The following is a 12,538-nucleotide window of genomic DNA, read 5'->3' on the forward strand; positions in this document are numbered from 1 at the left end:
GTGCTCATCTATAAATTACATTATTTAAAAATACACAGTTCCAGGGGGTTAAGATAAACTTTATTTTGCCACTATGTAGTTCTTTAAATGAGAGTGAATTTACATCTTTCTTTACAATTAAGTGTGGACTGTATTTACTTTATTATTAATTTTATTTTTGATTGTTTAGGGATAAGGGATACACATATTAGACTGAGAAAATGTCTGCCTTTTTCTGTCATCTAGAAGACTTAATAAAATGAAAATTAGTTTTAACTGAAAGTTTGGAAGAACTTCCCATTTAAGTTAGCTAAGCCAATTTCCAGAAATATAGATCAAACTAGAATACTTCTTAAATAACTTCTATGATTTTTGGCCCTATATGCTTGACATATTGTATTCTATTTTTCATACTTTATATTTTCTCAGAAATTATCCATTTGATCTAAAAATATGAACTTCCAAATATATTGGTATAACATTCAAGATAAGTTTCTCCAGTTTTTAAAAAATAACCATACATTTGATTAATATTGTTCTGTTTCCAAACTCAGTAAGGGAATAAAAAACAATAGATAAAATTCTAACAATTGAACAAAAGTCTGAAGTAAAAGGAAAAATATGAAACAAAAAAATGGAACATAATAAGGACACATATGTAACACCGTAATCAATAAAGAAATATTAAAAAATGGAACATAGAGACTATCAAGTAAATATCAATAAGACCAATGATGATCATCATTATTCTAATAAATTTAAAAGTATCAAATTACCATATCAACTAACACATATTATGAAACAGGGTTGAAATATTCAGTTGCATTCCCTTTACAAGTGTGCATCAAATCAGGAGGACATAATACATTAAAATACAAAAATATCCTGAATTTTAACTACTAATTTGCATATAATAGCAGAGATTAATTTTTAGATGGAACAAACTTAGAATCATTTACTGGTTTGTTCACAAAATAAATATGTCGTTACAAGGTAGGTCAGAGAGAGGTGTGTTGGAAAAGGCCAATACAATATTATTGTTTACTAGTGCACATGAATCCATGCACCAGTAGCTCTCTGCAGGGCCTGGCTGCTCCACGCCCACTGCCCAGAGGCTCTCCGGAGCCCAGAGGCCCATCCGCGGCCAGGTGCAGAATGCTTGCCTTGTCGCTGGGGCGACGAGGCAAGCATTCCGTCAGGCCATTCACGCTGCCCGCTCTCAGTGGCCACCCCCGCAGGACTGGGGGACTCCAGCGGGGCTGAGAGGACAGGGCGCTGCCATCTTGTGGCTATGGGCACCACCATCTTTGTGATGGAGTGACAGTTAATTTGCATATTACCCTTTTATTAGGTAGGATAACTATGCTGTATATTAAATTTCCAGGACTGAATTATCTACTAGTTAAAGGATTGGTACTCCCCAACACCATCTCCACAATTTTCCCACCACCCAGTCCCTGCTGTCATTCTCCTGTTTTCACAAGTTCATATTTTTCATATTCCACATGTCAGATCAGGAGTTGTCTTTTTAAACTGCTTTTTATGTTTCCATTGGGTTCTCAGCATGCCCTGAGCTGTATGAGAGCTGGGAAGGAAAAAATAGTTGAAGGACAGCCACCTTGGTTGGGTTTGCTCACCCATAATGAATTCAAAATCTTCAACAGAGATCCTCACCTATCCATCGGTCAACACTTTGGGTTAATATCATTGCACTGATTCTGCCCACTCTTTCAGGAGGATCTGTGCAGAGCTGCCACTTGACTTAAGAAATATTGCTTAGCATGGCTTAGAGATAATAAACTTCACTGGAGAGCCAAGGGGGTGACTTGTCCCTGGAAACCTGCTCTTTCAGAGTTGAGTTTTCTGTTTTATTGGAGAGCCACAGAATTGGTATTTTTTCCCCAGATAAAATCTTTCTCTAAATAACCACCCAATAACGTGCGGTTAGAGATGAGTGACAGGATTTAATGAGAACATTTGTGTGCTCAAACACTGGATTTTTTTTTCCTAACGAAGAAATATAAAACTAAGTAATCCATGTAACATTAATGACTCCCACACCATTGATTATAAGTGCCGTTGTCAATTTGCTGCCCCTTTAGTCATCCCCAAATTGTTATTATTTACAGATTGTGGTATTATTTGCTGCCAGAATTCCATTTTTAAAAATAAGTATAAACTATGGGAAGAAATTTTTAGCACACCAGAGAGTTCCTTTCCTTTCCTCTTGAAAATAACCTAAGCTGCATGTCTGGTTTTTAATTAATCGGATGCCAAGATCTGATCCTAAAATTTCAAGTCAGAACAAAATGAGTGGCAAATAATGAGACTGAAATAACTGCACAGATTAAGAAAAAAAAAAGTTATTAGAATGAATTTCTTTATGAATTAAGACCAATACCAGCGTAATCAAATATTGGTCATTTTCATTGACAACAGACTAAAATTAAGGGATTAGTTAGTTTGCTTATTTATTTATTGTTAATCCTCACCTGAGGACATTTTCCCACTGAATTTTAGAGAGTAGAAGGGAGAAGGAGAGACAGAGAAGCATCAATGTAAGAGAGACACATCGATTAGTTGCCTCCCACACATGCCTCCCATCGAGCCTGCAACAGAGGTACATGTCCTTGACCAGAATGGAACTTGGGACCCTTCAGTTGAGGGCCATCGCTCTATCCACTGAGCCAAAATGGCTAGGGCAGATATATTTATTTATTGGACTACAAGATAACAGCAATCTATTTTATTATGAGAAAAATTTGAAATATGGCAAGCTATAAAATTATTTATCATTTATTAGCAGTTAGGATATTTTTAGTTAAAAATTAAGGAATTGCCTTGAAGAGTTTTCTTTTCCTCTTCAGGAGGTTGAGAATATTGTATGCCTCCCACTTCCATGGCCAGGCTGATAACAAGCTCTGCAACACGTGTTGTATGAACCTGCAGAGGTGTTATTAGGAAAAAAACACTGTTATGTCACCCAGCAGAAAAGATCCTCTGAGTTGATACCAACAACAGTGGGGCCCTTCCTACTGTTTACAAAATGCTGTTTTGAGATGCTCTTTACTGTAAGTCACACAAGCAACCAGAATATTAACAATTTATAATTCCAGATTTTCTTGGAGCTGGGGCAATGGTTTGTAAATGTAAGCTTCACACAATTTATTCTAAGATTTCTGACAGGTATTTTCTTACCTTCCAAATTATCACTAAGGTACGATTTCAGCCATCTGAACTATAGATGGATGAGAGAGACCGCTCCAGGGCCCCAACTAACCACACACCCAAAGGCATTATTCAACTCCAGTTCATGCTCCCTGAGGGTGAAAACAGGTGTAGGCTGGGTAGTTGCCCCAGTTTCTTATAGTCTTAACTACATTCTACAATAATTTTCCCATATACATCTTCCAGCTCAAGACTGTGAGGGACCCCTAATGTATTACCAGCCATTGCATTTGGTATATAGTATATGGGTGATGAATGCAGAGTAGTTGAATTCAATTCAACTATCTACTTTATTCATAATACAGTTTTCAAATAAAATAACTGGAACTGTTTATTTCTTTTATGTGTACAATCATAGACAAAGTCAGAAACACACACACACACACACACACACACACACACACACACACCATATTCACTCTCGATAGCATGCTTATTCACTGAGAATTTAACTACTTATACCCATTTTGTTCTCTTTTAAATAATAAAATATTATCTGAATTGTTTAACAAATTACAGCCACCCACCTGGCTGGCTTTGCCCCAGCATTTAGCATACCGATAGCACTTTGGGTTTGCCAAGTGCTTTATAATTCTTATTCTCTTGGCTATCACACTTCTGATGAGTAGCCCTATTTCAAGGGTACTTGATTACCTTCTGGTTGCTTCTATAAATCACTCAGTAGGAGAAATAAAGGATCAGGCAGGATGTCCTTGCACATTAGTTTGAGAGGTTTATTCAGAGGATTCATATTTCAACCAAGTGGAAAACTTTGGAATAAATAGTATAATGTGAATTAAATCACCATTACTTTCTTCACAATTTATACTTGTGATTCATGTGAAACTGCTATTCAACTTTCTAAAGCCAACTTTCTGCTGAAACAGACTTGTCAGTAAATCACTGATCTGCTGATGATTTTTCAGATTCCATGACATCTTTTTTTTCTTCTTTTCTATCACACCATGGACTCTGGGTCCCCTGAGATAGTCATATTTCATCTTCAGCTAAAGAAATAATACAAGCCTGGGTATATTGAGTGCACATTTAGATTTTTTTTCTGAGTTTTCAATAAGTACACTTTCAGAAATATATCAGTGATGAATTATGTTGCCTTTAGCATTTTTCAGTCATTTGCTTATATCTGCCGATTATATATCAATATATCTCAGAAGTTCAGAAGCAGTAAATGACACAATATTATACATGAAACTGCAAATCAACAGCCAGTATCGACTGCTGTTTGTATAATACAGTATTATCCACCATTATTCTCCACATGAACCCTTCAAACTGTGAACACTAATTCATTTAGTACCTGCCACACAGATCCATCACCTGAATCAATTCTATTCTATGATCTTGCACGTCTTTCCCTATTTTCAATGCTCATTTAAATTTCAACAACCATTTCATAAACAATACTCACTTCAAGAGCCTATCCCATCTATTGTAATCCACAGATTTCTTCAGGAGTGTGCAATGAAAAAATAGTGAGAAGACTTAATTTTAAAAAATATATATATTTTATTGATTTTTTACAGAGAGGAAGGGAAATGGATAGAGAGTTAGAAACATCAATGAGAGAGAAACATCGATCAGCTGCCTCCTGCACACCTCCCACTGGGGATGTGCCCGCAACCAAGGTACATGCCCTTGACCAGAATAGAACCTGGGTCCTTTCGGTCCGATGCTCTATCCAGTGAGCCAAACAAGCCAGGGTGAGAAGACTTAATTTTTACTAGTCCTAGGACACTAAGCACGTCTTTTATTTCCTATATATAGTCTAGATTCATTCATAAAACTGGGTAATTATATCTATTTCTCAAGTACTTTTGATTATTTTAAAAAGTAATCATCAAAAGTTATAATGTATAAATTGTTTTTAAATTTCCACAAGCTACTATTGCACTTGGAATCCATGCAAGCTTCTTTTCTTTCTTTTTTTTTTTTTAAATAGGTTTTTATTGATTTCAGAGAGGGAAAGGGAGAGGGAGAGAGAGAGAAACATCCATTGGTTATCTTCTGCATGTCGTCTACTGGGGATGGAGCCTGCAACCCAGGCATATGCCCTGACTGGGAATTGAACCAACTACCTCTGGGTGCACCAGATGATGCTCAATCCACTGATCCACACCAGCCAGGGCAGATTGCAAGCTTTGTGAGGCTCCAGAATGTATACAGTACTTTTATTGTGTTCTGCATAGCATGTGGTACGTGCTGGCCATACACCTCAGTCAGTACAATTTGATTATAGATGGATTGGTTCTTCCTCTTATTCATTCAATTAGATGAGGACATAGATTAACAAATGCATTTACCTTGATGGATCTCATTTGACATTTCATTACCTCTTTGCAAGTGATTAAAGGCGTTTGTGTTCAGAGTTTCTTCCTGGAACAAAACATTGGAGGAATAAATAAACAAAACAGGCATACATTAGTGATGGGAGTGAAACAGTTTTAGGATAAAGCAGTGATGTAATTGTTGAAGAGAAGATTGCGTATATTGAGAAAAACTGAAACTAAGCAAGAATTAGCCACGATAGGCAATAGAGGAATCTGAAAATTGTCTGCCTAGGACAACTCAAAGTTCCTTCTACCCCGAGAGCAATCTGGAAGCTGTGGGAAAGATATGGGTTTTGGTGACCACCATGTTCTAGCTTTGAGATGTTATGCAACTAGGTTAAACTCTGATTACAAGGGTTCTCATGTATAATAACAGCTGGTTCAGAAGAGTAGGGAATGGTTTTTAGCAACTTTTAATTTTATTAAAAAGCAAGTTCCTCTAAAACATTAGTCTTAGGAGGAGTGAAAGGAAAGATCTAATCTGAATAGGTGACTAACTAATATAATTAAGCACATACCCAAGGTCTTGAGTTTTCTTCATGATTGTCTGAGAGAGGTGATGATTTATGAATGAGGCTGAAATTTGTTGTTGTTAAAATTAATGATACTCTGACATATATATACTAGAGGCCTGGTGCATGGATTTGTGCACTGGTGGGGTCCCTCAGCCTGGCCTGCGCCCTCTTGCAATCCAGGACCCCTTGGGGGATGTCGGAGAGCTGGTTTCAGCCCGATCCCTGCAGGCCAGGCCCAGGGACACCATCAGTGTACAATCGGGGCCGGAGAGGGACCGTGGAAGGGCTCCTTTCTCACCTAGTCCCGATTGGCCAGACCCCAGCAGCAAGCTAACCTAATGGTCAGAGTGTCTGCCTCCTGGTGGTCAGTGTGTGTCATAGCGACTAGTCGAACGGTCAGACACTTAGCATATTAGGCTTTTATTATACAGGATATATGTATATATAATTAATGTGACAGTAGTCAGATGTTTACTTTCCTAAAAAAAATTACAATCAGTGTCTGCTTATATATTTGTTATTTATCAAGTTGAATGAAAGGGATAAAACTTTTTTATCTATACTCATGGCTTTTGAACATGATTTGTTCATTTATTAACTAGAGGCCTGGTGCATGAATTTGTGCACCAGTGGGGTCCCTCAGCCTGGCCTGCGGGATCGGGCCAAAACCGGCTCTCTGACATCCCACAAGGGGTCCTGGATAGTGAGGGGGCACAGGCCAGGCTAAGGGACCCCACTGGTGCACCATCGGGGCTGAGAAGGGATGCGGAAGGTTGGCCAGCCCAGGAGGGACCACGGGAGGGATCCAGGGCATGTCCAGCCCGTCTCACTCAGTCCCAATCGGCCGGACCCCACCAGCAAGCTAACCTACCAGTTGGAGCATCTGCCCCCTGGTGGTCAGTGCAGGTCATAGCGAGTGGTTGAGCAGCCTTAGCGTATCATTAGCATATTATGCTTTGATTGGCTGAATGGACGACCAGATGACCGGACACTTTGAATATTAGGCTTTTATTACATAGGAGGAGCCTTTTTAAAGTTTGCATGAAACAATTTTGTCCAAACCTTTCATGTGCATATTTGATATTAAGCTTTTCATTGCACATAAAGCCATTTTTAATCTAAGTTATTTGAAATATAATACATCTAAAATCCATGTATACTGCTAGCAGAGCAATTTTATCCAAAGCCACAATATATCTTTCCATTATATTTGATATTAAAAAAAAATCTCTGGGTGTATATTCAAGATTATCACAATGAAACAAGAATTAACTATAATGCTTACTCTATTTTTTCTCACCATTTATTTAGAAACTTTCCAAACCTACATAAAAGTTGCAAGAATAGTACAGTTAGTGATTCTAGGTGAAAGTTACATCATATCTACGTCCTTTACTTAGAATCACAATTGTAAACATTTAGCCACATTTTCTTCATCTCCTTGACTCTTCAAATATAAACAATAAGAAGTCTTTATAATGTGTTTTTAAAAGCTAGAACTGACTAAAAGCAGAGGATCAGGGCCAAAGTCATGTGCTATTCCTTCTCCCTTTCTTTTTAAATTTAATTTATTTATTTTTATTGTTTAAAGTATTACATATATTACATATGTCTCCCTTTTCCCCCACTAACCTCCCCCCGTCCATCCCTAACCCCCAGCACATGCCCTCACCCCCTTAGTGTCTGTGTGCATTGGTTATGTCCTTCTCCCTTTCTAATGAGGTTCACTCCACTGAAGACTGGGAATTTTCATTCCTCTCACTTCCTTATTATTCTACCATCTGCAGTTACACAATACAGTTTCATAGGGGGAAAACTGCTTTTGATCATGAAAGTCCAATTATCTAGAAATTAACTGTACCTGCTTGTAAGATGTTGAGCACAAATGCCCTCCTACAGAGCTGTGCTTTGGCTATTTCTGGGCTTTTTATCATCCATTATAATTCTTGGTACACATTTTATATTTGGGACACATTTAATAGTCACATCAAACCTTGTTTTCCATTAGGCAGTGTAGAAGAAGCAAAACAGGACCAAAGTATATTTTAAATTTCATTTTCTACACGAGTCTTGAGGATCAAGCCAGAAGTTTAACCTTGGAGGTCCTTGCCTCCCTGGGGCTCCCCCATCATGAGTGTCCTCAACAGCAAAGGCTGACTTCATCCCTGAGCCACTGCTCATCTCTAGAGGGAAGATGGTAGAATGAAAAGAGGTAAACTATCCCAGCAGGACATCACATACTTCTTTGCTTATAAAAATAAAAACCGCTTTCCTGAAGCTGGCCAGGGCCCTGGGGTCAGGATGGGGCTACTGAAGCATATCATGCTCTTGTATCATACTTGACCTCTGAGTGCTCCCTAGGAAATCATGAATAATATGACTTCTCTCAAAGGCACTAAAACTTTTACTCCCAATAGTCATTTAAACCATTGATTCACAGATTGGACACATCAAAATCAACTGGGGAAGGATGTTTTCCCTGTTCTGGCTTCAAACAGAAGTTTACATATAGTATTACATATGTCTCCTTTCCCCCCCATTAACCTCTCCCTGGCCAGCCCCACCCCCAGCACATGCCCTCACCCGCCTAGTGTCTGTGTCCATTGGTTATGGTTATATGCATACATACAAGTCCTTTGGTTGATCTCTTACCTCCCCACCTCCTTCCCTCTGAAGTTTGATGGTCTGTTTGATGCTTTTCTGTCTCTGGATCTATTTTTGTTCATCAGTTTATGTTGTTCATTATATTCCACAAATGAGTGAGATCATGTGATATTTACCTGTCTCTGACCGGCTTATTTCGCTTAGCATAATGCTCTCCATGTCCATCCATGATGTTGCGAATGGTAAAGCATTCTTTCTTTTTTATAAATCATCTGAGGTGATCCATGTTCTTGTGATTCTGATAAGCACCACTGATTAAGAATCCATGACTTTAGATGTAGTGGTCACTAACACAAAGGCTAGCAAGTTTAGACTTACATTTGCAAAAGAGCTAACAATTGATCTGTCCATAGTATTTCAAGGATGGAGAATATCTGGTAACCTAGATATAGTTATAGTTCTTGATTTTGAACCTATTCTTATTTTCAATGGCTGCACAGATTGTAAGATTTTAGATTTTAAGCTAAATAACAAAAAAAACTTCCATATTAAAACAAAATATTTCCAAAGCTTATGACTTTTATGTTACTTATCTTTCTGATTGCTTATAAGCATTAAGCAATTAACTTTTAGAACATGCACTTAAAATCTTCAATTAAAATAAAACCTATTGTTATAGTAATAATGATAAGAATAATATAGAATAAGTATCAAAGTGTGGAATTATAGTGTGATATTAAAATATGATGTTAAGAAGTATTAAATGTAATGTAAACAGGTTGATTAAACACCCCTGAGTGGCCTGTATGCAGAAAAAAAAAAAAGTAAAGTGATCTGTTCCCCATATGTAAAACCAGATATGCAAGGCTCCTGGGACCTGCTGATAAGACACACTGAAGACGCCCATCTAGGCACATAAAAAGAGGAAGCACCAGAGGAAGATCATAGAGGCTTGTTCTGCTCCTCCACAGACGGTCACTCTCCACCCCCCTTCCTGCAATCTGCCCAAGCTCTGCTGTGGACTGTGAGTCCAGACAGTGAGCCGGAAACTGAGGCCTCAAGCAAGACGCCGAGCCGCAGCTGCAACGTCCAACGTCCAGTGTGTGTGTCTGTCGGCGCAGATCCCCGGGTGGCCTGCCGAGGTCTGGAAACCACCAGGACTCTGGTAAATAAACCGTGTGTGATTCGTGCATTGCATGTCTGTCTCCTGTGTAATTTATGCTCAGTCAATATTAAGTAAGTACCTTGGGTCGTACGTGTCAGTTTAGAGACTGGCTGAGGCACCCTTGGTCACCTGTGCTTACGTCCCTGAAGGAGAAATTGGGACACCTATGCTTTTTAAAAAATCAGAAACCTTTATTGACACACCAGTGATAAATACATCATTGTATAAATATATTCAATTATTCATTCATTTGTTTATTCCACAAAATGTTATTGAATGCATACCTCATGCCAAGGATGTTTCAGGAACTGGGAATATAGCCTTGAAAAAAAGAAGCTCACATTTAGTGTGTATTTAAGCGATATGCAGGTGGTAAGCAATTACTATATGTTATAAAAACATGATTGAAAAAATAAAGCACCAGAGTGCAAGGGTTAGAGAGCTGGAGGCCAGGTCTAATTTAGATAGGAGGGTTAACAAAGGCATGAATGACAAGGTGACCTAGAGTAAGGAGGGAATGAGTCCTGAGGACCCAGAACAAGATTCTAGCCAGAGGGAACAGCAATTTCCCTAGGTCTGGTGAGCTTCCCACTGACATCTCCCCTTTCTAAACTAGTGTTACCCCAGACCCGTGGTCGGCAAACTGTGGCTCGCGAGTCACATGCGGTTCTTTGGCCCCTTGGGTGTGGCTCTTCCACAAAATACCATGGCCTGGGCAAGTCTATTTTGAAGAAGTGACATTAGAAGAAGTTTAAAAAATTTGGCTCTCAAAAGAAATTTCAATTGTTGTACTGTTGATATTTGGCTCTGTTGACTAATGAGTTTGCCGACCGCTGCCCCAGACCTACTTCCTGATGGTTCATTTCATGATTCCAAGACACCCTCCAAGAGATAACCATTAGAAAACTTTGGAGACGTTTATTACTTACAGGCCTTGGAGCACTAGGCATGCCAGGGGCACACAGCAAGGTCATGGGTAGAGAGAACATTCAAGGTTCTGGCCTGGGGTTCTGCATTTATTGGGGTCCAGGGTAGGGGCCTAGGGTTTTGAGGACTCACTCTTTATTGGTGAATTTAGGACATAAGAGCAAGAATTTAAAGCACAGAAAGAAGAAAACAAGCTGCCCACGTGGTCGGTTATTGAAATCAACCAAGATCTCTAAAACAAGTGGCCATAACGATGAAGACAGCAATATTAGATTCATGTGAAAAAAATTAAGTGAAAAATGTCCCGTTTCTCCTATACAATTTTCAGTTTCACATAACTGCCTCATACACCCAACTACATAAATGCTGGACAAAATGTTCTTAGATTTTTTGTTGGAAAGAGAAGGCACTGCATTAACATGGGCACTGACGATAGCTTTAGCCCTTACATTTATAGCCTCACAGCATCTGGGTCTCAGAAGCAAACAGTATCAACCGGCTGGCTGGCTTATGTTTAAATATTTTTAGTGTGAGACCTCCCGGCCTCCCAAGGACGGCCCGTTCTATCTGGAGATTACTTTTGTGGACTTTTCCCTGACCTTGACCTGTGTTGCCTGTCACCCACCCACAATACAGTCAGTTTCAGACATGCTGAGTAAATCCAACCCTCCGTTATTTGAAGGAAGCTGACGTGTTCTGTATTTTCCTAGTCTCTTCCCTTCTGAGTCCCAAAGATCTAAGAGCAACGATTTTATGTTGAAGAATATTCTATGAGAAGGAAAACTAAAAACAACAGAAAAGTAGAAAACATGCAATCAAGCATTCTAAGTAAAGACTGAGCATCAGAACCCCATGGGGATCGAGGCTGCCACTGCCTTTCACTGCTGTGTCCTCAGCAGCACAGGGAAGACATTTCAATACACGGAAAAAACAAATTGCAAGAAAGTAATTGCCATTTAAAAAAAAAATTTTTTTTTGTTATGTTTTTTTTTTATTGATTTCAGAGAGGAGGGGAGAGGGAGAGATAGAAACATTGATGATGAGAAAGAATCATTGATCGGCTGCCTCAGGCACACCCCACACTGGGGACTAAGCCCGTAACCCAGGCATGTGCCCTAACAGGGAATTGAACCATGACCTCCTGGTTCATAGGTCGAAGCTCAACCACTGAGCCACATCAGCAGGGCAGTAATTGCTACTTTTCAACAGTTGTTCAAAAGACTTTTTCAGTTTATAGGAGATTAGAGAAACATTGAGGGCTTAGAGAAGTGTTGAGGGCTTATCACTATTGTCAGAAAGACATGCAGAAAAATAAAAATTTCATCTTAATTCAATATCCACTAGTATTCTAAATCTGTGTCTAAATCACATTTATATCTACCTAAACTATTCACACACACACACACACCAATAACCCTACTGGATACTTATATCCCCTTAAGTGTATTAATTTCCATTAAAAGCACAAAATTCAAAAGATTTTCAGACAAAATTCAAAAATTTTGTCCAGATTTTATATAGTTGGTGTATGAAGCAGTTAAATGAAACTGAAAATTGTGTAGAAAATTTTTCATTTTTAGTTTTTTTGTAATTAAGTGTAATTTCAATATTAAATAATTTTTTCATTTCTACCCAAAATGTTATAACTTATAGAGGCCAAGCAAATTAAAACATATTAGGATTTTACATTCTTAAATGACCTTGTTTTTATATAAATTCAAATGAAGTGAGAAGAGAAATACATGAAGTTGAATAAGTAAATGTTATAGTTA

At 38.5% G+C, this 12,538-nt stretch overlaps 1 protein-coding gene across 9 annotated transcripts in view; it reads right to left on the minus strand.

Moving 5' to 3' along the window:
- TMX3 (thioredoxin related transmembrane protein 3) overlaps positions 1–12,538 on the minus strand; it is a 53,842-nt gene that overhangs the window by 5,155 nt on the left and 36,149 nt on the right. For 3 of the 9 annotated variants that reach the window (XM_054723664.1, XM_054723668.1, XM_054723666.1), the window contains 2 exons: positions 10,124–10,160; positions 5,529–5,601 (listed from right to left, as the gene is read on the minus strand). In XM_054723664.1, the coding sequence (XP_054579639.1) occupies positions 5,529–5,601; positions 10,124–10,160 (110 nt within the window). Of the gene's footprint in view, positions 1–5,528; positions 5,602–8,850; positions 8,986–10,008; positions 10,161–12,538 lie in introns of those variants that run through there. The other 6 variants (XM_054723669.1, XM_008160549.3, XM_054723665.1 and 3 more) reach the window with 5 other exon arrangements.

The sequence above is a fragment of the Eptesicus fuscus genome, chromosome 12 (genome assembly GCF_027574615.1).
Source record: "Eptesicus fuscus isolate TK198812 chromosome 12, DD_ASM_mEF_20220401, whole genome shotgun sequence".
Lineage (NCBI taxonomy): Eukaryota > Metazoa > Chordata > Mammalia > Chiroptera > Vespertilionidae > Eptesicus > Eptesicus fuscus.